We start from the raw sequence: 22,061 nt of genomic DNA on the forward strand, positions 1-22,061 counted from the left end.
TTTTATAAGTCTCAAACCATGCAATTAAACCAAGTGTGTGATTGTCACTTGAATGCTGCTGTGCGTGTATTAATCAAACTCAATCATCCCCAGCCATTATTCAAGTTCTACCGAGTCTCAAATGCTTGGTTAAGTTTTCCAAATTAGTTGGCATGTCAAAGTTGCCAGGACTGTTTTGGGGATAGGGAACAAATCTTGCATATGAGGCACAGTCGTTCAGAAGTAAAAAAATATTAAATGAATTACAGAGGGAAGCCAGAAATATGTGCCCCAATCTAGAGATGTTTTTACATGTATGGGATGCACATCTGCAAGAGCAGCTGCTCTACTAACAAAATTACTACAAGATCACAAAATGCATTAAAAGCAAGAGCAGATTCATGCCTTTTTGCTACAGTTGGTTTTATAATCAAACAAATTATTAGGGAACCATATAGGCAGGACACTTAACAAAAGCTTCCCAAGTCTTTATGCTCTGGGCATGATCATTGAATTCGGGAGGCAGGGGGAAATGAAAATCCCATGCTCCCAAACAGGAAATGGGCACATAGGAAATGACAAATGGTGTTCCTGGGGAAATAATTTGCAGTAAATATTGTATGTGACTGGCAAGGGCTCATCTGTCTTTTGTGAGCTATCTTTGCTACCAGTTATGCCTTGCCCCTTCTCAAAGTTAAGGGGGCTGAGAAGGTAGGAGAGACATCACCCACTTTCTGAGAAACTGCACACCAATGTTTGTGTATCATTGTATAAGCTACTTACACTTTATAACTTAGACTGCAATCGTATGTCATTTTTGAAGGCAATTAGCCCCATTTACCTATCAGTAAGCATCCAGAGGCATGTGCTGTACTGTTTGAAACCTGCTGTCAGAGCTGCTTCCAGATCCTAGCTCACAGAGGATCACGCTAGCCAGCGATCATTAAATAAAAGTCTTTATTGAGTTACAGTTTCCATTCTCAAGCTGCTGCGTGCAACTCTACGTCTCATGGTTAGATCGGCGAAGCTCCATCTGAGTCTCCGCCCCTTGTACACCAACTTAATATCCTAGCCTTGCTCCACCTTTTCCGCCTGACTGTTCTTCTCTGGGTCCCTCTGCCCCCCGGGGTCTCTTCCTTCCGGGATTCCTCTGACGCTGACGCTGACCCCCCTGACTCTTCTCCCTCCTTTCGGCGGGCTTTAGGACCTGGCTCCCTTTCCGGGCTGCCTACTGCGCCACCTTCCTGTGCATTTGAACTTGGCACGCGCGCCCAACCTTCCACCTTCCGTCTGACCGTTTCTTCGCTCCCCGATGGAGGTGTGGCCACTCCTGACTCGTGCCCTCCCCCCTGTTGTGAGCTGCCAGCGCTTGATCCCTGGCGCCCTTCCTCTTCCCTGCTCTCTGGCGGTGACGCTGGTCCTGATTTCCAACTGCTCCCCTCTGAGTCCCCTCTGGCTCTATCTTCTTGGGGTGTCCCCCTAGGCTCCCCCCTTGCCCTGGCCACTGGTGCTCCTTTCTGTGAATCTTCTGATTCACTGGAAAGACTCGGAGATCTCGGGTCGTCGTCATCACTCATCTTTTCTTCTGCCTCCTCTCCCTCGCTCTCTGTTTCCTCCCTTGCCCTTGCCTCTGCTCCTGAACCCCTGACATCCATCCCCCCCTCGAAGCCCCCTCTTCCCCCCTCCCCTCCTTCCGGTGCGGGATCTGGGTGCTGCCGTGTCAGGGGGACGAATGTCGGATACAGTTCGCTTCCCGTGGCGGGCCGCCATCCGAAGTCTTCCGGTTCTTCCTCCCTGCTCTCGTTGACGACGGTCACCTCCGCTTCCATCTCTGTGCCGCCGTGCTCGAAACCCGGGTCGTCCCCGAAAACGTCCATGTCCGTCTCTCCCTCGTTGCCTTCTGGAGACGTTGCTCGTCCTGGACCCTCCAGCCACCTTCTGCGGAACTGCTCCTCTGGTCGATCATCCCACCAATACGAGGGTTCTGAAGCAGATCCCGAGGGTGACCCCTCTGGGGAACGGGCGTCTCGTGTCGGTTCCTCGTCCGAGTCGAACCCCCGGAACGTGCTGGCTGAAAGCGTGGGCGTGAAAAGCCAGTCGTCGAAAAAGTCTGCTGGCATTGGCCTATGTGGGAAGAGGGCATGAAACTCTTCTTTGAGCAGAGGTTCGTCTAAAGCGTAGCCCGGCACCCAGCTGTTGGCACTGGCCGGGGTGCCCTCCTTGGCGAGAAGGTATTCTACCCCCTCTTCCCCCCATCTGGAGTCCAAAATCTCCGTGACTTCGTTGATGCGCTCCTCCTGTGCCACTCCCCCTTGCCCGGTTCTCTCTCGGAGCGGACCCGGTGCCGTTCCTGGTTCCTGAAACCTGTGAGGTGCCTTGTAGGGAGTGAGCACCGATCTGTGGAACACCGGATGCATTCTGGAACCCTCCGGAAGAGCCAGCCTGAAAGCCACCGGGTTGACCTGTTCGTCGACTTGGTAGGGCCCCAGTTGTTTATGCCCTAGTTTCTTCTTCGCCAACGACCTGGCCGGCACTGCGTGGGCTGCTAACCAGACCCAGTCTCCCACATGGATCTCTTCGCCAACCCTTCTGTGTTTGTCCGCTTGTACCTTGTATGCGTGTTTAGCCAGCTCCAGGTGCCGCCACAGCTGATCGTGGACCTCCTGCAACTCCGACGCGAACGCATCTGCTGTCTGCGGCTCCCCCTCCCCCATTCTTTCCAGTCCCGGGAAGGTTCTAGGGTGCCTCCCGTTGTTGGCGAAGAACGGCGTGACCCCCGTGGACACGTGCTTCGTGTTGTTGTAGGCGAACTCGGCGAGAGGCAGGTAATCCACCCACGTCACAGGCTGTTGATTCGCATAACATCTCAGGTACTGCTGCATGATGGCATTGACCCGCTCCGCTTGCCCGTTGGTCTGCGGGTGTCTAGCCGACGCCAGGTTGATCTTGACGTTCAGGAAGCCCATCAGCCTCTGCCAGAAGTTTGAGATGAACTGTCGCCCTCGGTCGGACAGAATAGACCGCGGCAGACCGTGAACCTTGAACACGTGGTCTATGAACAGTTTGGCGGTTTGTTCCGCCGTGGCCACCTTCGCACACGGAATAAAATGTGCCATCTTGGAGAACAAATCCACCACCACCAGCACAGCCGTCTTGCCCCTCGAGCTGGGCAGATCCGTGACAAAGTCCAGGGCCACTCTCTCCCATGGCTCGAACGGAGTTTGCAGCGGTTCCAGCAGTCCGGCCGGCGGTCTGTGCACTGGTTTGGACCTCTGGCAGGTGTCACACCTCGCCACGTAGTCCGCGACTTCCCCTCTCATTCCGGGCCACCAGAAGTCTCTGGCTACTAATTCCACCGTCTTCTCCTTGCCAAAGTGCCCGGCAGTGGGCGCGTCGTGCAGCTGCTGCAGTACCTTGGCGCGAAGTTCGTCTCCCGGCACGTAGATGGCCCCTTTACGGATGAGCAAACCATCTCGCAGCTGGAACTCGTCGGTCGCTGCCGTGCCCCTGTGCACCTCTGCCATCTTTGCTTGCGCGAAGGAGTCATCCTGCAACGCTCGTCGCACCGCATCCAGGTCAACTGTTGCCGCCGCGCACGCCCACACTGTCGGTGCGAAGATGTGCATGGCGGCCGCTGGCGTTGCCTCCTCCAGATACTGTGGCTTACGGGAGAGAGCATCCGCCATGATGTTGGTGTCCCCCGGGACATACTCTATTCGGAAGTCGAAATTCGCAAAGAACTCAGCCCAACGTATCTGCCTCTGGTTCAGGAACTGTGCCGTGCGCCAGTGCTCTAGATTCTTGTGGTCCGTGCAGACCTGCACCGTGTGCTTGGCGCCGATCAGGAAGTGCCTCCACGCTTTGAACGCTGCATGAATGGCCAGCAACTCCCTGTCCCAGATGGTGTAGTTCTGTTCGGACTTGCTGAGCTTCCTTGAGTAAAACGCTCCCGGCCTCCAAACCCCCTGCGGGTCTTTCTGCAGCAGGACTGCTCCCACGGCTCTGTCCGAAGCGTCTGTCTCCACCCTCATCGGCCTGCTGGGGTTGACATGAAGCAGCTGCTCTTCCGACGCGAAGAGACGCTTGAGTGCCTGAAAGGACTGCTCCGCCTGCTCTGTCCAGATGAACTTCTTTTTCTTGGAGCTGAGCGTGTCCGTGATGGCCGCTGTCTGCATCGCAAAGCCTTTGATAAACTTGCGATAGAAGTTCGCGAAGCCGACAAACCGTTGGACCTCCTTCCGGTTGCGTGGGCTTTTCCAATCCAACACTGCTCGGACCTTGGCGCTGTCCATGGCGAGCCCTTTATCAGACAACTTGTAGCCCAGGAAATCCACCTCGGTCACGTCGAATTGGCACTTCTCCAGCTTGGCGTAAAGCCTATGTTGCTGTAGCCTGCTCAGCACTTCCTTGACGTGTCTGTCATGCTCCTGCTGCGATTCCGAAAAGATCAGGATGTCATCCAAGAAACAGACGCACGTCTTGTAGAGGAGCCCCGCCAACACGTGATGCATGAAAGCTTGAAAAACGTGGGAGCCATTTTGCAATCCAAAAGGCATAACTCTATATTCGTAGGTGCCCAGGGGCGTGAACATGGCTGTCTTCCACTCATCTCCCTCCCGCATGCGAATGAGGTTGTATGCCCCTCGCAGGTCCAACTTGGTGAACACTCTGCCCTTCCGTACCTTTGCGAGGAGGTCGTCGATTCGGGGCATGGGGAAGTCCGATGGCTTGGTCACACTGTTCAAGATGCGAAAGTCCACTACAAGTCTTTTTTGGGGCGTGTCCCGCTTCTTAACAAAGAATACCGGACTGCCCCCCGCTGCCTTGGACTCTCGGATGAAACCGCGCTCCAAATTATGATCTATGAACTCTTTGAGTTCCTGCAGTTCGTCCTCAGACATGGAATACAGCTTCCCTTTGGGCAGCGCCGCCCCCGGCAGCAGGTCAATTTTGCAGTCATATGGTCTGTGGGGGGGTAGCCTGTCTGCCTCTTTCTCGCAGAAAACCTCCAAAAATTCTGCGTACTTGTGGGGAACCGCTTGCAGCGTGCCTAGCTGCAGCTGTGACTCCTCTTCCCCTCCTTCCTGCCTGGGCACGATGCAGTGTTCAGCGCAAAAGGAAGAGCCGAAGGTCAGCTGCCTCTGGTACCAAGCCAGCGTCGGGCTGTGCTTGTCCAGCCAACTCATGCCCAATACAATGGGCGTGTCCGATAGTTGAGTGACATTGAAGCTGATGATTTCCCTGTGATTCCCAAGTCGCATCACCATTGGTGGCGTCTGCTTCACCACTTGCCCCCCTAGCAGCTCCCTGCCATCCACCGTGACAACCTGCAGGGGCAGCGTGGCAGGCAGCAACTGTATAGCGTGCCGGTCGACAAAGTCCTGCCCTATAAAGTCCGCATTGCTTCCGGAGTCAATGGTGATTGGCACGTCCATGGTGATTCCATTGGGCAGCTGGAGCGACGCGGTGAGCTTCACTACCGGTTTGGGCGGGAGGGGGTCCATGGGCTGTAAAATCTCTGGGGACTGCTTCACTGACACGTCTGGCTGGGCCCCAGTGCCTCTTCCTCCAACCAGACTCCTTCGTTTCCCTGCTGTGGTTGTCCTTGCTGCGTTGCTGCAGTTACCATTGCTGAGGCTGCAGTGTGCTTGTGGAGCCTCTGGGGACACTCTTTCGCCATATGCTGTGGATCATCGCAGATGTAACACTTCCTGTTCCCTCTAGGAGGCTTCGCTTTCACTGCTGCCGGTGCTAGGGCTCTGGCTGCTGACTGAGCCCTTGCACCTCCAACCTCCATAGGTTCCGCTCCTCCTCCTGGCGGAGGCGTGGATTGCGCACGCGCTGCTTCTCTGGGAAGGAAGGAGGAGCCCCTGGCTGGTTCGCGCCCTCCACGCCCTTCGTCCCTGCTCCACGGACGTCCTTCCAGCCGCACCCCCACCGCCAGCGCCCTCTGAACGATCTCCTGCGTGGTCCGGGGTCTCTCCCCCCTCGCAATTTCATCTTTAACCGAGCCGTGCAATCCCTCCCAAAACAGGTCTCTTACAGGAGCCGAATCTCTGTCCCATTCCAGGGCACTGACCAAAGCGAAAAAGCGGGCATGGTACTGCCTTACGCTGGCCCTCCCTTGCTTCAGTCCATGTATCTCCTGCCGAGCAAGATCCACGTCAATGCTTGATAAAAAGCACCCATCCATCGCTTTAATAAAGGCATCCGCATTTTGGAGCGCCGGATCCTTATCTCTCCACAAATTGCGCAGCCATGCTTTAGCATCTCCATGCAAATGGGACATGATGAATCCCACCTTCTCTTGCTCATCTCTAAAGTCTTTGTTCAGCAGTTGCAGTGCACACATTACATCTGCTCTAAAGTTGGGGTACTGTTGCAAATTCCCATCGAAGTGAGAGACCAGACCGCCTGTTCGTCTCCCCAACCCAATCCCCTCCGGTTTGGGTGTCAGTTGCCCTTGCTTCGTAAGCACTTCCAACCTGACCTGGAGATCCCTGTAGGCGGCAGCTGCGTCCTCCTCTCTCTTCCTGGATGCAAGAGCCTCGGCATTCAGTCGTGTCACTGCTTCTCTGAGTTCCACTATCTGCTGTTCGGCCGTCATGTTGTCTGCCGTTCGTGAGCTCGCTAGTAGGCACCCGCTTTCTCTCCTCTCCGCGAGGACGTAGATGCCCACAATCTAGAGATGGAGCTTACTGTCAGAGCTGCTTCCAGATCCTAGCTCACAGAGGATCACGCTAGCCAGCGATCATTAAATAAAAGTCTTTATTGAGTTACAGTTTCCATTCTCAAGCTGCTGCGTGCAACTCTACGTCTCATGGTTAGATCGGCGAAGCTCCATCTGAGTCTCCGCCCCTTGTACACCAACTTAATATCCTAGCCTTGCTCCACCTTTTCCGCCTGACTGTTCTTCTCTGGGTCCCTCTGCCCCCCGGGGTCTCTTCCTTCCGGGATTCCTCTGACGCTGACGCTGACCCCCCTGACTCTTCTCCCTCCTTTCGGCGGGCTTTAGGACCTGGCTCCCTTTCCGGGCTGCCTACTGCGCCACCTTCCTGTGCATTTGAACTTGGCACGCGCGCCCAACCTTCCACCTTCCGTCTGACCGTTTCTTCGCTCCCCGATGGAGGTGTGGCCACTCCTGACTCGTGCCCTCCCCCCTGTTGTGAGCTGCCAGCGCTTGATCCCTGGCGCCCTTCCTCTTCCCTGCTCTCTGGCGGTGACGCGGGTCCTGATTTCCAACTGCTCCCCTCTGAGTCCCCTCTGGCTCTATCTTCTTGGGGTGTCCCCCTAGGCTCCCCCCTTGCCCTGGCCACTGGTGCTCCTTTCTGTGAATCTTCTGATTCACTGGAAAGACTCGGAGATCTCGGGTCGTCGTCATCACTCATCTTTTCTTCTGCCTCCTCTCCCTCGCTCTCTGTTTCCTCCCTTGCCCTTGCCTCTGCTCCTGAACCCCTGACACCTGCATATTGCCATATTTTGTTCAGCCATAATGATGATGATGATGATGATGATGATGATGATGATGATTTTCATTCCCTGTCCACTCTGGGCAGCTTGCAACATTTCTAAAAACATCAAACATTAAAAACTTCGCTAAACAGAGTTGCATTCAGAGGTCTTCTAAAAGTCAGATAGTTATTTATTTCCTTGACATCTGAAGGGAGGGCATTCCACAAGAAGGGGGCCACTACTGAGAAGCCCCTCTGCCTGGTTCCTTGTAACTTCACTTCTCACAGTGAGGGAACTATCAGAAGACTCTCAGAGGAGGACCTCAGTGTCTGGGCTGAGTGATGCGGGTGGAGACGCTTCCTCAGGTACACTGGGCCAAGGCCATTTAGGGCTTTAAAGGTCAGCACCAACACTTTGAATTGTGCTTGGAAACGTACTGGGAGTGAAGAACCTTAAGGACCAGTGTTATATGGTCCTGGTGACAGGACTTCCGGGTCAGCACCATCGGTGAATGGCGGAGCTCCTCCGTCTGGAGGAACGGGCTCCGTGGAAACTGGGTCTTTCCGCCGCGGCGAAGGTGGGGACCCGCTAGAAATCCCAGGCAGAGGAAGCCTGGGAACGTGGGGTTTGGCAGGGCACCAGGAGCGCCCCCCTACTCGCAGGTAATCCCATTTAGGGGCTCCGGAGCGAAGTGGGGTGAGAAGCGCGGTGCTGCGAACTGACTGCTACTTTCACGGAGTGAAGCTGCATAGCCATTGCCGGAGAGCACTGACTTTTTCCTGTGGACAATTGGATTTAAAACAAGTACCTGTGAGTAGGAACGGAAAATTGGATCAAGAAATTTCTTAATTTGGTATCGAAGCGGGAAGGTTCAAAACAGGAAGTCCGCCTTCCGCTTTTTGTATATAGACTAAAGCAAAAACTTTGTAAGCTAAGGCCTGGAAAGCTGTCAAAAAAGTCTAAATTTCCTTCATTCAAAATTACTGAAACCCCCTTGGAAGCAGGAAAAAAAGGGGGGGGGACTTTGTTCAACCCTAGCAGGAGAGGGAGTGAAGAAAGATAAGCTTCCACCGTCTCTAACCTGGGAACGGGGTGTCAGAGACAGAAATTGTTGGAGAGGTTCATTGACTGTGAATGGAATATTTTGACAGATAGCTAAAGAAGAGAAACAAGCTGATTCCAATGTTGCCTTTTGCATCTTAAAGAAACAAAATATCTGAAAAATATCTGAAAAACGAAAGTAATTTTCCTTTGTTGGACTTGCCTTAAAAAAAATGGATACAAATAGAAATTGCCTCCTCTAGAGGGAGCTTGTCAAATTGTTGCTGCAGTACATTTGAGGGCTCAACAGATGTGAGATTAAGACCGTGGGAACAGGCTTTTTTGACCTTGACTAAAGATGAGCAGGGAGGAAGACTGGGTGCTTGCCTTATGCAAGACAAGTGCCTTGCTGGAACAGATGCATGAGAAGATGGACTTGATGAATGAGAAAATGGATTTGACTGTTGTGGTTAATAACTGTGGGCAAATAGGGAATATTGATACAGAAATTATTCAGGGACCAACTCATGAATCTGTACTGACTGGGCAAGTGCAGAAGATAATGGAGGAGGATGCGGTTGCACCCCAAATAATACAAATGGAGACTCCCGAGGCCCTACAGGAGCATGAGCCGCTGTCATTGAAGATTGAAGTTGGAGTGGGCCAGGGGGAGTCTGGAGCTGAGGAGGTTCCTAACGTTGGAGAGACCTTGGAATATGCTTTTAAATACTTTTTGGACTATATCGAGGACTGTGAGGAGTGGGACTGTGGGGAATGGGCGGGCTTGATGAAGGGAGATGGAGACAATTTTGGCTTGGAATCCCCCAGAGGCCTACTCCTCAATGAGAAAGGAAAGAAACTAAGAAAGAGACCAACAAAAGACAAGGAAAAGGGCAAGTATAAACAACAAGAAGAAGAATTGCAGAAGGGACATGGAAGAGACTTAAGGGCCTCGGACATAAGGCTTCCAGGTTGATGGACTAGATGGAATGGACAGTAAGGACTGACACGATCTGAGACCAGGAAGAAGGGACGTTGGATGAAGATTGGAAGAAAATTTATAAAGAAAACTTTCTATTTAGGGAATTGGCTAAAAATTAATGAATATTAGGGAAAATGTTGGAATGAAATTATATGACTTTAGCAGAAATGATATCAGGAGTAATGTATATTTGATAACTAAGATTCAAGCTTTAAGGTATTTTAGGGTAAGATAAGGTTAAATAAAATAAGGTAATTTGAATAATAGAATATGGGGAAAGATGGAAAGGATTTGTTGAGCTAATTATTAGGTTAAATTAGGTTAGGATAAATTTTTTAACAAAAATTGAGACAGATGGAAAGAATTTGCTGAAATAACTAATTAAACTAGAATACAAAAAGGGAGGTGTGAGGAAGTCAATGAAACAAGCAAATGGAAGTTTTAGATATGTAATTTTGATCTGTGTCGTTTTCTTTTTTCTTTTTATCTTTTTGTTGTATTGTTGTATTGGTTTTTGTGTTTTTTCTTTTCTTTTTATGTATTATAGTGTTGTTTTTTTAATGTTTCTTTTTTTCCCTTATAATTCTGAAACCACTAATAAATATTTTATATATATATATATATATATATATATATATATATATATATATATGGTCCTGGCGGCCATTCCCAGTCACCAGTCTAGCTGCCACATTCTGGATTAGTTGTAGTTTCCGAGTCATCTTCAAAGGTAGCCCCATATAGAGCGCACTGCTCCCAGCTCCTCTAGACCACGCAGAGGCAAACTTGGCCCACCAGATGTTTTGGGACTACAACTCCCATAATCCCTGACCACTGGTCCTGTTAGCTAGGGATGATGGGAGTTGTAGTCCCAAAACATCTGGTGGGCCGAGTTTGCCTATGCCTGCTCTAGACGGTCCAGAAGGATGTCATGGTTGGTGGTATAAAAGGCTGCTGACCGGTCCAATAGAACTAGGAAACAGCTTTCACCTCTGCCCCTAGCCTGCTGGAGATCATCAACCAAAGCAGTTTCAGTCCAATGATGAGGCCTGAATCCCATTTGGAAGGGATCCACATGGTCCACATCCTCCAGGTGTGCCACCCGCTCAATCATCTTGCTGAGCTCTTAAATTGTTTTGTTTGCTACACACCTATGAGAAGATTTGCAAAGCTTGAAAAGTCAAGAGGTATATCAGAAAAAGATTCAAATCATTCAAAAACTGCTAGTAATGAGTATTGTTTAGACTTTTTCTGCATTTGTGTATTTGCTGTTTTGGGCCACTTTGGGAGGAAGGGCAAGGTATGAATTTAAATCATCATCATCATCATCAAAACAAGCTATATGTGAACAAAGAATAATTTAAATACATTCAGCTCACAGTATTTGGTTATCTGTGCAAGTAATATTTAGCAGTCAAAGATTTACACTAGAAGGAAGCAAAAATGGAAAACCACAGCCTATGAAAAATTCCAACCCTTTTTGTTCCCAGCTGGCAAAGAACCATGCTGGGCACCTAGGGTGGCAGAGTTGCTGAACGAGCAAAAGTTTTATGTACATTTTCTTCTTAGGAGTTCACAGTGGCAAAACAGACTTGCAGTCACACAAAAGCATTTTTGTTGAAGATCCAGCGAACAGGTGTAAAAGCATTCAGCTAACCTCCCTGAGCTTTGAAGGTACAGCTACTGGCTTGCTCTGGTCCTGCACAGAAGACCATGGGGCAAGGCAGGTTACTTGCTGCAGCACCATGGAGAGTTCCTACTGAGCAACTTGCTCCAAAAAGGACTGGAAGTGAACTGAGGCCTTTTGGAGTCTCTAGTCCAAATTTACCACTCCTAGCCTCTGTCCCCTCTGGAGGCATAGAGTCTCTGTAAGTGGCAACACCCAAGCCTAAATATGGGCACTTCTCATCCCATAGCCTCCTGGGCTCCCAATGACAATGGACTAGAAAAATACCGTGGGTGGCACTGTTCTTCAGGCTCAGGGGACGGTGACTGAGAGGATTCTGGCAGTTCCACAGACTCTGGTGCTGTGGCATCTGGTTCACTGGCCTCCTGCCTGCCAGCTTCAGATTCAGTGGTTCCCTCATCAACAGCACCAGGCTTAGAGCCAGGAAGTCAGTTTGATTCCTTATTTGGTAACACTATAGCCTCTGACTCAGTGTCTTTCCCAATCCTGGACTCTCAGGTAATGACAGATATATGTCTCAATAAACAGAATGATGAAATCTACAGAATTAGTGGCATAATTTTGTATTTGGACATGACAGCCCTATAATGAATTTTTGCTATACGTCTTATTTGCCAACTTCAGGAAAGGCTCTCACATTAGATTTGTAGTCCAACATTTTAGCAATGACCATGGTTTGTCTTTTATTTATTTGTACATCAGGCAATTTGCCAATCTTGACATCATTGTGCCTAATATGTTCCCTGTCAGTTTTGACATGGCCATATTTTTAAAGCCAGGAATAGGGAACTTGTGGCCCTCCAGATGTTGATGGACTGCAGTCCCCATCATGCCTGGCCACTGACCATGATGGATGCAGCTGAAGGGAGCTGGAGTCTAACAACATCTGGAGGGAAACAGATTCACCATCCCTTTCTTTAGTCAAGAGGATTGGGAAAGCAAGAATTAATATCTGCAGTCAGCTCAATCATGAAGTTTGTTCTCTAAGTTCCTGACCATGTTGTTGAATGTAACCTGAATGTAACCTAAAATACTGCAGTGATAAAGGAATAAAAGCTGATAAAGGAATAAATGAAAATGGTGAAGTGTGATGTAGTGGTTAGAGTATTGGATAGAACTAAGCAGGTCCAGATTCAAATCTCCAGTTGGCCATGGAGCTCACTGGAAGACCTTGGGCTGATCACAAACTCTCTGCCTAACCTATCCCACAGGGTTGTTATGGTAAAATGGGGAGGGAAGTAGACTTCCTTGAGCTCCTTGAAGGAAAGCTGGGGTGCTAATGTAATAAAGTAATAAATAAATGTATATGCAGTCCATAGTCTTGGCCATTCATTAGAAGACAAAACACAACTCACTAGGGTTTTTTCTCCCCTCTGTTGATTTAAAATGTCCATAAGTTGTTTATATCCTTTAGAAGGGCAATAATCCATTGGCGATCCATTTCTGCAAATAATTTAGATACTCCTATTCCAGCTAAGTGGATGAGGCAAAATAAGACACTGCACTTTGCTAACCAGGGACATAGAGAACACAACAAATGGCAGAATTCCTGTCATTAATCTTCTTTCCACCCGCCCACCAAATGCATCATTTCAAATATGCATCAACAAAATATCCTTTTGAAAAACATGGTTCTCAAAAGCCTTTCTCATAAGTGATCTCATGACCTGTTCCATCCTGGAATCACATCATGCTGATTTTTAAACTTCCGGCTTCTTTCCTGGTTCTGTTACCTCATCCTATTTTTCTCAGAATAGCATCACCTTTCTTCTGTCCTCACTGAGCTGCTATACCGTCACTTGACGTATGCAATCAGTATTGCTGTTTCCATATCGACAAGGCTACATGACCTTGCCTCTCCCATCTGACTCACCATTACATTAGCACCTATTCCCTGCATTTTGCATTGTAAATCCCACCTCTGTTCCCTGGTAGCAACTTTGAACAGACCAGTATTTGACTGTTCAGAGGGCTCACAATTACAGCTCCTGTGCAATTATGCAGAAAGTCTAGTGTGCAGCTAGGGCAGAAAAGTCTTTAATATACTTTCCATAGCATTTATTTATTTCCTTTCAAAACTGGATTGCTTGCCAAATAGTTCAGATGAGTTCTTCCAAGAATGGCTATCTGATCTGCTTGAAGGAATAAAAATGTCAGTGCCAAAAGGGTAAGAAACAGCTGACTCAGAAACTGCTTACTACTGCGTCTGATGGCATACACCAGGGATAGGGAACCTGTGGCCCTCCAATTGTTGCAAGACTCCAACTCCCATCAGCCCCAGCTAATACAGTATGATCAATGGCCAGGAATGATGGGAGTTGGAGTCCAACAAGATTTCAAGGGAGCAGATTCCTTATCCCTGGTCTTTATTTGGAAACTGATCCAGCAGCCTGGAAAGCATGTTGCCTTTTTGTGACCTAAATATTATGGTAAGGTTGCAAAAGCTACTATGTGTACACCATACCAGGCCTTGTTTTTTTATCTCCTAAGTGACTCCCTGGGCCGCATTGTACTGGACACACCCAGTGAACATGAGTATCACTATGTTTCACTCTTCCATCATGACTTCCCCTCTCCCTGCTGCTAATGTCCGACCTTCTCTTTGTGAATTTAAAATGCTAGACATGAGCAGTACAGAATAGTTGTTTTTCTAGATCCAGCTTTGATCACGAGAGCAATAGCTAGGACCTATCTTGGTCACTCCCCTCATTCCATGTTGCATGATTTTGATGAATGATCCCAAACATTGCTTCCTTTCACCTTCTGTTCCTGCATCCCGACTGGGCCATCCCACGTTTCCATTTGACTTCCTGGAATAATTATATCAATTTTGTTGCACACATCCCAATCTCTGAGTGTTGAGAAGCTTTGGGGGTTCCTGCACCTATGCAAGGCCCAATTTCCTTGGCATGAAGGTCAATGGAGATTGTGGTGCCTTTAGGATATATGTTTTATTTATACATATATGCAAACTGAACAGAGCATGGAAGGGCTCACAACATTAACATCCCAACAGATCTTGCCTCCCCCATTAGGTTATAGGGAGATCTCCAAGTGATAGTTTTGGTTCCAGCACAGAGCAAAACAAGCCTCCGTGTCTTCAGTTTCTAGCATCAGCAAAAATTCACTCCCATAGGCCTCCTTGGCCTAATGCTCTCCATCCTAGGATGAAGTGGCATTCACCCAGGTGAGCTGTTAAAAGACCCACCTATTTGTCAAAATAGCAAGAAGGCAACCTTTTTGGACATGTAAATGGCAGTACTTAACTTGCCAGCTAAGGTCATTATAAAGAGATTGGTCTGACTTGTTCCATAGTTTCTTCTACTAGATTCTAAACATCACTGGATACAGAATTACAGGGCTGGAAGGACCACACCAATATCATCCACTCCAAACCTATAACAATATTATCATAAACTACAGATGATCCGCTTTTTGACTTTGTCTTATCATTGATTCTGAATTGGACCTGATTACACATGTTTCTTCTCCAAGGGATCCTGCCTAAGAAAGCAGCATTCTCAGTCATGACATCCATACAAACTTCAGTCTGGTGCATTTTGGATCATTTCATGGAACGGAACATTTTGTTTCCATAGTGGACATTTAGTGTGTTCTCTAGATATAACCAAATGAAGGAGGATAAATCTGCTTCAAGTTGTGATCATTTTCACTGAAAATATGTGTAATGTTATCTTTTCATGCAAAATGGAAAAAAACAAAATCACTCAAAACTCAGCAGATGTTGTAGTAGATACAACCTCAGTTTAAATATGAAATATGAAAGACATGTATATCTCCCTCTAGTGTGGAAGAACCTAACAATTCTATAACTTTATATAGGCCAGACATATCTATTCAAGATAGTGATATCATTAAAGGCTTCATTTTTTAAAAAAATGAGAAGCAGGAAATGCACAATTGTGTTTAAAAAATGAGAATTGTTATTTGGTAAAATGTGAAATTTTATTTTATTTTTGTTTAAAAACCCACAAACCTCTTTCGATGGTGTCCCCAGATCACTAACCTCCATTTTATCACCTTTGAAATAATATGTGGGACTGACTTAGTGTGTGAACTGAGCGTAACGGAAATATTTTTGATTGCCATAGCAACAAAATATCTTGGTGGGGAAGAGAGCACTCGGCTGAACACATGTAAAGCAACAAGGTTACACAGACTTTAGGCCTCCAGCATCCGATCCTACCGATACAAAATATGAAGAACTGATTGTTTTCTACAGATGGGTCAATAAAGCTGAAACACTTGTGCTGCTGACATATTACTTTGTTGCTCTTTGCCATGGGCACAGGTACTATCAAGTAAAGTGAATGACTTACTACCAGGAAAAGGGTTTGTTAAAAATTTAGAACTTCTGGGTCTAAAACACTCCATGTGCATGTTCTCAAGTTATATCACCTGTGCCATTTTCCCTTTAAAAAATGGAAAAAGAGATGAATGAGGCCAGGGGGCCTCTAATAATTTGTATAGGGAAAAGGTTCCAATTCTATAAAGTGCCCTTAAAATGGCTTGTAAAATGTCCCTTAAAATGTATAACAGATATGGACATGTACCTTGGGATACGTATACTAGATCCCAGGGACATATTCTGCAAGAGGGGCCATTGCTCTGTGGTACACAGATGCAAGCAGTTTTTTATTACTACTTTGTTCACAGTTTTATTTCAACCAGTCGCGTATGAGACACGTGATGTCAGGCTGAATCTGGAATCTTCATTGGCTTATTTCAGTAAATTTTGATACACAGGACTGGCTGAGGATTTGACTGCCAATCATTTTGCGACAAGCACTTGTGCATCTGAAATATCTGTTAAATGCTATATTCTAGAATTCATCATTAATTAATATTAGAGATAATAAAAGATTGACAATTGTACTGTACTGGCAAACAGAAATTGACCTCTATGGATGATATACTAGAAACTAAGGATAACAACCCAAGGTTTCGGTGGGTCTGACAAATCAATTGGTTAAATTCACTCACTGTTTTACCAGTTCGTATCACCGCTAAGTTCATATCATCATCCAAGACCTAGTCTCTTTCAAAATAATTTTTTTAAAAAGCATATATACTCTCTGTGAGGCTGAGCTCTCATAGGACCATCCCACATCATGGACCAGATTCTTAGTCCACTAAGAGGATGTGAGAATTGCATGTTTTATGGCAGCTCCAAAGCCCACAGCTCAATGTCCCCAGTATCCATGAAAATGAACCCTATGCGCATTCAGTGGAATTTGCAAGCATCTAGGGAAGAGGTAAGGGACGCAGGTGGCGCTGTGGGTTAAACCACAGAGCCTAGGACCTGCCGATCAGAAGGTCGGCGGTTCAAATCCCCGTGATGGGGTGAGCTCCCGTTGCTCGGTCCCTGCTCCTGCCAACCTAGCAGTTCAAAAGCACATCAAGGTGCAAGTAGATAAATAGGTACTGCTCTGGCGGGAAGGTAAACGGCGTTTCCGTGCGCTGCTCTAGTTTGCCAGAAGCGACTTAGTCATGCTGGCCACATGACCCGGAAGCTGTACGCTGGCTCCCTCAACCAATAAAGCGAGATGAGCGCCACAACCCCAGAGTCGGTCACGACTGGACCTAATGGTCAGGGGTCCCTTTACCTTTACTAGGGAAGAGGGTGGCCAGGGGAAGTCAGCAGATATAAGAACAATTCATAAGCAGTGTGGAGAAGTGTGCCTGTTCCTTGTATCATCACATTCCAATGAAACAAAATGGAACAGCCTCACTTTACAATATGTGAAAGACACTCAAGACACTCCTTATTCCATCCAGGTAACCATCAGGGAGCAAGAGGTGAACCAATGAATCATCCCAGTCCAACCCTCATATGCAAAGTAGGATATCATGTATTCAAAGCGTCTGTCCAGCCTTCCCTTGCAAACTTCCAAGAAAGGCAGTTCTACAACCTTAAGGCAGTTTCCCCCCCATTGCTACACAGTGAAAGATTTAACCCTTTGCTTCTGCTCCAAAGCTGTGTGAATCATTGTTTTCTTTACAACGGTCACCCTTGTTTCCTACCTAAAACCTTGTTAACACGTCCCGATTCCCTGCCTGTAGCAACCTGAGCGTTTACTGAGAAATAAAGTCAAGGGGAGTTTAACGCCGCTGAGCGCAACCCCCGCCTTTTGTCTCTGCTAAGATCAAGGCAACTAACGCCCTTTCATCTTCCCCTCTTTGCTTCTTTAAGAGATGATTCCACCACCTTCCTAACTCCCTCGTCCCTTAGTCCTGACAACGTTGCCGTCCTCAAACTCTGCTTCCCGAAATCCAAAACAGGGATGTTGTCGTTGGAATATTTATACATATTATTGGGGGGCGGGGTGTTAAGAGACCTTACCTGCCGTGCTTGTGTGACAAAAAGAGAAGAGCCTAAACAAAGGTGTGACTTTGCGACTCAATCAGAAGAAGATTCCATTTTTTTTTTACACGCAAAAAAAAAGGAAAAGGAAAATAGCGGACATCTCTTTAACTCCCATTGTGTGGACAGAAGCACAAAGGCGTCTCACTCTGGGGAGTGGGTGTTTCTTCCAAACCCCCTCCCCCTCTTCAGCGGCCCATTTCCTTTGCGATCCCATTCATTCCTCCACCCAGCCCTACAAGGAACCTCCTCCCTGCCTCTCCCCACCAAACCCCGTCCAGGGCTGGCCTTGGCCGGAGCCGAGGCGGCAGATATCCACGCAGGCGCCGGCGGACCCCTCCTTCCCTCCTTTCCCCCCCGAGGAGCCTGGGGAGGGCGGTCCCCTCTCAGGTCCGCGCGAGGAAGAAGAGGAGGAGGAGGAGGTGGTGGAGGAGGAGTTATGTAGATGACGGATGAACGTTTCTGGAGTGGCGGGGCGAGTCGAGAGGCATAAGCGCAGCCGGGGAAGCGGAGCACGGGCGGCCAGGCAGCCGAGGAGGCCTTGGCGAGCCGGAGGAGGGGCCGCAGCCCGAGGAGGCGGAGGCGGAGGCGGAGGCAGGCGGTTGCTGTGCAAACGAGGCGCCTCGCCGGAGCCGCAGCTGCACTTGGACGCCGCGTTCCCTCCCGGACGGGACGAGCGAGGAGGAGGAGGATGTGGAAGAGCTGACCGAGCTCGATGCCGCCGCGCCGCGTCCTGGACTGAAGGGTCTCCTCTCCCCTCCTCCTCCTCCTCCTCCTGCTGCTGCCTCTGGAGGTGAACCTGCGTCGAGCTGTTCCTCCTCGACAGCGCGGGGGGAATCTCTCCCCCTCCCCTCTTCTCCCATTTGAGAGAGAGAGAGAAACCCACCCGAGTGTGCGTGTTGTGTTTTTGTTTTGGCTGTTCGGAAGGGGAGAGAGAGAGAAGAGGGAGAAGGAGGTGGAGAAGGAGGAGGAAGGCAGCGAAGGCAAGGAGCGCGCGCTCTCTCTCTCTCTCCCGCTCGCCCGCCGTCTCTGCCTTCTCCATTGAAGCACAGTTCACTATGATCTTACTCGCCTTCAGCACTGCAAGCCGGGGGGATTTCGTGCATCATTCCAGGGTGTTTTTCTTGCAAGCCTTGCTTTGGATTTTATGGGCTACTGGGTGCAGAGCGGAGCAGTATTTCAATGTAGAGGTAAGATCTATGCACATCTATGTCTCTCTGTGGTGTGTTTCCTCTCTTGTCTGGGTTGCTTCTTGCATTGATTCAACGTGCAGAAATAAATAAATAAAATAAAAAAATAATAGGGTGTAGGAGAAATCCCAAACCTCCCCAGCAGTCGCTTCTGCGAGCGCAGCCAGGACGCTTTTCCTTCCTGCAGCCAACAGAGTTTCCCGTTTCTGGTGAGCCGCCTCTTGGTCTCAGGATCCCTTGATGCCCAGGACGGCGGAAAGCCACGATGCTGGGCTCCGGGGGATTCACCATTGCGCCCTGGCAGTATTCTCCCTCCCCTACTTTAAAAAGAGATCGGGGTGGTGGTGAAGTGGACCTCTCCAAAACGCGCATGCATCCGTACGTGACATTAAGACTCAAGAACAGTCTGAATGGGGGTTTAACTTGGGGAGGGGGCATGAATTTATATTGCTAAGATCAGGGCGTTATTGTTTAAATGAAAGTGGAGAGGGAAAAGGCATTCATTGAACAGGACAAGGTTTCTTTTGTCACTTTGAAACATTCCTGTGGACTTTTGCTCCAGGGGCTGCTGTAATGGCTAAACGGATGTCCCCTCAGGCAGCTGCAAACGGGGCGGTGAAGGGAGGCGGGCGTTGTTAAGAGGTGGAGAGGAACTTTGTGAAGTTAGTTAAAATGTGAGAAGGTGAACAGCATCTGGATGGGATCTGTTCTGGGTTCACGGCTAGACTTCAGCTGGGATCCACACCCTACTACTCCCCCAGTTTTTAGCCTCAGCCCAATGTATAGACACTGGATCTGGCTTTTGCAGCACAAACCCTGTATATGTCTACTCAGCAGTAATGCCTATTGAGTTCGGTGGGGTTTGCCTTCACTTAACGTGTGTATAGAGTCGCAGCCTAAGTGTGGTTGATTATTAAGTGTGCTGCATTTTCTCAGCTTTTGTCCTTTTCTCATATGCTTCGCACCATAATGTCTGTCCATCTGTCTGTCAAAGCAGTCCCAGTTTGTCCCTTATGTTATCATCCTTATGCATGGCCTCCTTTCATCTTGCTCACCCACTGCTGCTGGTTCAGGAGTTGAAAGAGACCACACGAACCATAACAACTCCCATTCCTGTATCAGACTTGATCCGTCTTACTGATTACACACCTGCAGCTCAATCCTTTGCTGACCCCTGTGCTTCTTCAGACCCAAAGTGTCTCTTACTCATGCACATTTGAAATTTTCTTCCACACAAACTCCTGTTCTTCTGGCTCTCAGGATCTCAAGCCTTTCTCTGGATGTGTCCCCCCCTTTTTTAGCCACAAGAGGAGACTCTCTTTAGTCTGACCACACAAGACTCACATTTTCTGTGTATGTCAATAATATAATTTGTCTTTCTCTTCTAAGGATACTTGTCTATGACTGAATTTTCCAAACCTGGTCACATTCATCTATTATTTCAGGGCTATCCTGGCTAGTCCGTCTTGGCTATATTTCATTTTGGCTTCCTTCCACAACCCTGTATTGCCAACTCTTTCCCCAGATGTCTTGTCACAGGGCTAGGCTGAAAGGTGTGAGCAATGCCTGACACCCTTTGGCCTAATTCTGGTTATGGCTCTTGGAGCTGACTGTGGCAGGAGTGCCACTTAGCCAAACTCACTCTGCTCTCTAGAACATCATTTATCCCCCTCTTTACGCTCATTCTTCCAATGAGAAGTGGAGGAGACTGCCAAGGGGAAGGGGAAAAAGCCACCCAATAGCATCACGCCTAGATAGTGCCACATGCAGGGAGTCCGGTAGGCTTTCCAGCTCCAGAAGCATTTCCTCCTGCCACAGCTAGTTGCTGTGCCAGCTGCCTACTCTGCAGGACGCAGGCCAGCAGCAGATGGTGCTAGGACATGAGGAGTGAAAGGATAGTTTAGGGAATCTAGGAAGACACCAGTAAGTAGCAAGGGGGAGAAACTAAACTTACATGGAGCAGTGAAGTAAGGAGGGAAAACTATGAATGAAGAAAAGTTGGAGAAGTGGGTTTAGTGTTTTCCCGCTTCCTGATACAATGTTTCATAGTCGTGCTTCAGAGCCACTGTATAATTGGAAGGTCATGTGTGAAAGTGTGAAATTCTATCTATCTATCTATCTATCTATCTATCTATATCTAAACATACTGTATATAAAATTGTCCAGTAGCACCTTAGAGACGAACTAATTTTGTTCTAGGTATAAGCTTTCATGTGCATGCACGCTTCTTCAGATACACACGAAAGCTTATACCTAGAACAAACCTAGTTGGTCTCTAAGCTGCTACTGGACACTATATATATATATCTCGACTGTGTCAGACCAACACAGCTACCTACCTGAATCTGTGAAATTCAAGAGTTTGGTTTTGTTCAACAAAGGACCCTCTCCTTTTTCTTTTTCTTTTTTGCCTCTGGCCACCTGAAAAAGAGAGGTGTGGAGAGGGTGTGCATTCAGTTCTTACTTCTGGCTCTGCCTACAGTTAGCAGCCATGCCCTCCTAGTAGACATTAGCCACCACTGCTCTGTTCTGTAGGCCATTTCAAAAGCTAAAGTGGAATAATCCAGGCATAGAAGGATCTTTGCCATTCCTGGAGGCTAGCACACTTGGTTTGTCTGGGGAGCAGGTGGCTGGGATTTCTCTGGTTCTGGAATAAATCTCTTGAGAGCAAAGAGCGGTGTCCTGCCTTATCGTCTTCTGCCTCCTTGAGATCAGCATGGTCTCTGCTACCAGGCTGAAGGGAAATTAATTTACATTTATCTCTCAGTAAGGCTGAGAGCTTTTCAAGTGCCATTTGTTGTTGTAAAAAACAAACAAACACCCCGGAGTAGCTGGAGCCACAATGCAGAGGGAACGTGAGGCTAAGGACTTGGCAGCGATTGGGTGACTCTGTGCCATGGATTTCTCTGTGTCAGCACCAGACCCATAAAACACTTGCACAGGACAATAAATCACGGAGAACCCATCCCTACTTGAGCACAGCAAATTCTGTTCCAGGAGCAATTTAAACAAACATAGAAGTGAGGGGGCTGCTGTAGACCAGAGTCCATTGTAATGGATTTATGGAGGCTAAGCTCACATGGTTGGTAGCATAGGAAATGGAATTTAATTTCACTAGGGCCACTTCAACATGGATCTGTGTTATTTATATTGTTGTTTGGTCATTCTTGTAGCATTAAAACAAATACTGAAAGGAGGGCGCGTACACACACACTCACCACCTGTTGCACATACAGACATGGTTTATGGTGAATATCTGTTTTTGTAAACACTGGGTTCTACCCAGCTAGGTTTTAATCAGAGTAGACCGACTGAAGGTAGTTTCTGCACATGCTGTAGTGGGAA

At 48.2% G+C, this 22,061-nt stretch overlaps 2 protein-coding genes across 8 annotated transcripts in view; one reads left to right on the top strand and one right to left on the bottom strand.

Moving 5' to 3' along the window:
* Positions 1-22,061, bottom strand: part of LOC308481342 (uncharacterized protein) — a 97,089-nt gene that overhangs the window by 36,105 nt on the left and 38,923 nt on the right. For all 6 annotated transcript variants that reach the window (XR_013988566.1, XM_081013679.1, XM_081013677.1 and 3 more), the window contains one exon: positions 21,056-21,137. Coding sequence is in view for 5 of the 6 variants with exons in the window: in XM_081013679.1 (XP_080869805.1) it covers positions 21,056-21,137 (82 nt within the window). In the remaining variant the exon portion in view is untranslated. The remainder of the gene's footprint in view (positions 1-21,055; positions 21,138-22,061) is intronic.
* Positions 17,894-22,061, top strand: part of MMP16 (matrix metallopeptidase 16) — a 188,700-nt gene continuing 184,532 nt past the window's right edge. The window contains exon 1 of one of the 2 annotated variants that reach the window (XM_081013433.1): positions 17,894-18,716. In XM_081013433.1, the coding sequence (XP_080869559.1) occupies positions 18,585-18,716 (132 nt within the window). In that variant the 5' untranslated portion in view covers positions 17,894-18,584. The remainder of the gene's footprint in view (positions 18,717-22,061) is intronic. The other variant, XM_081013434.1, reaches the window with a different exon arrangement.

Source organism: Podarcis pityusensis (assembly GCF_964106645.2).
Source record: "Podarcis pityusensis genome assembly, chromosome: 7".
Lineage (NCBI taxonomy): Eukaryota > Metazoa > Chordata > Lepidosauria > Squamata > Lacertidae > Podarcis > Podarcis pityusensis.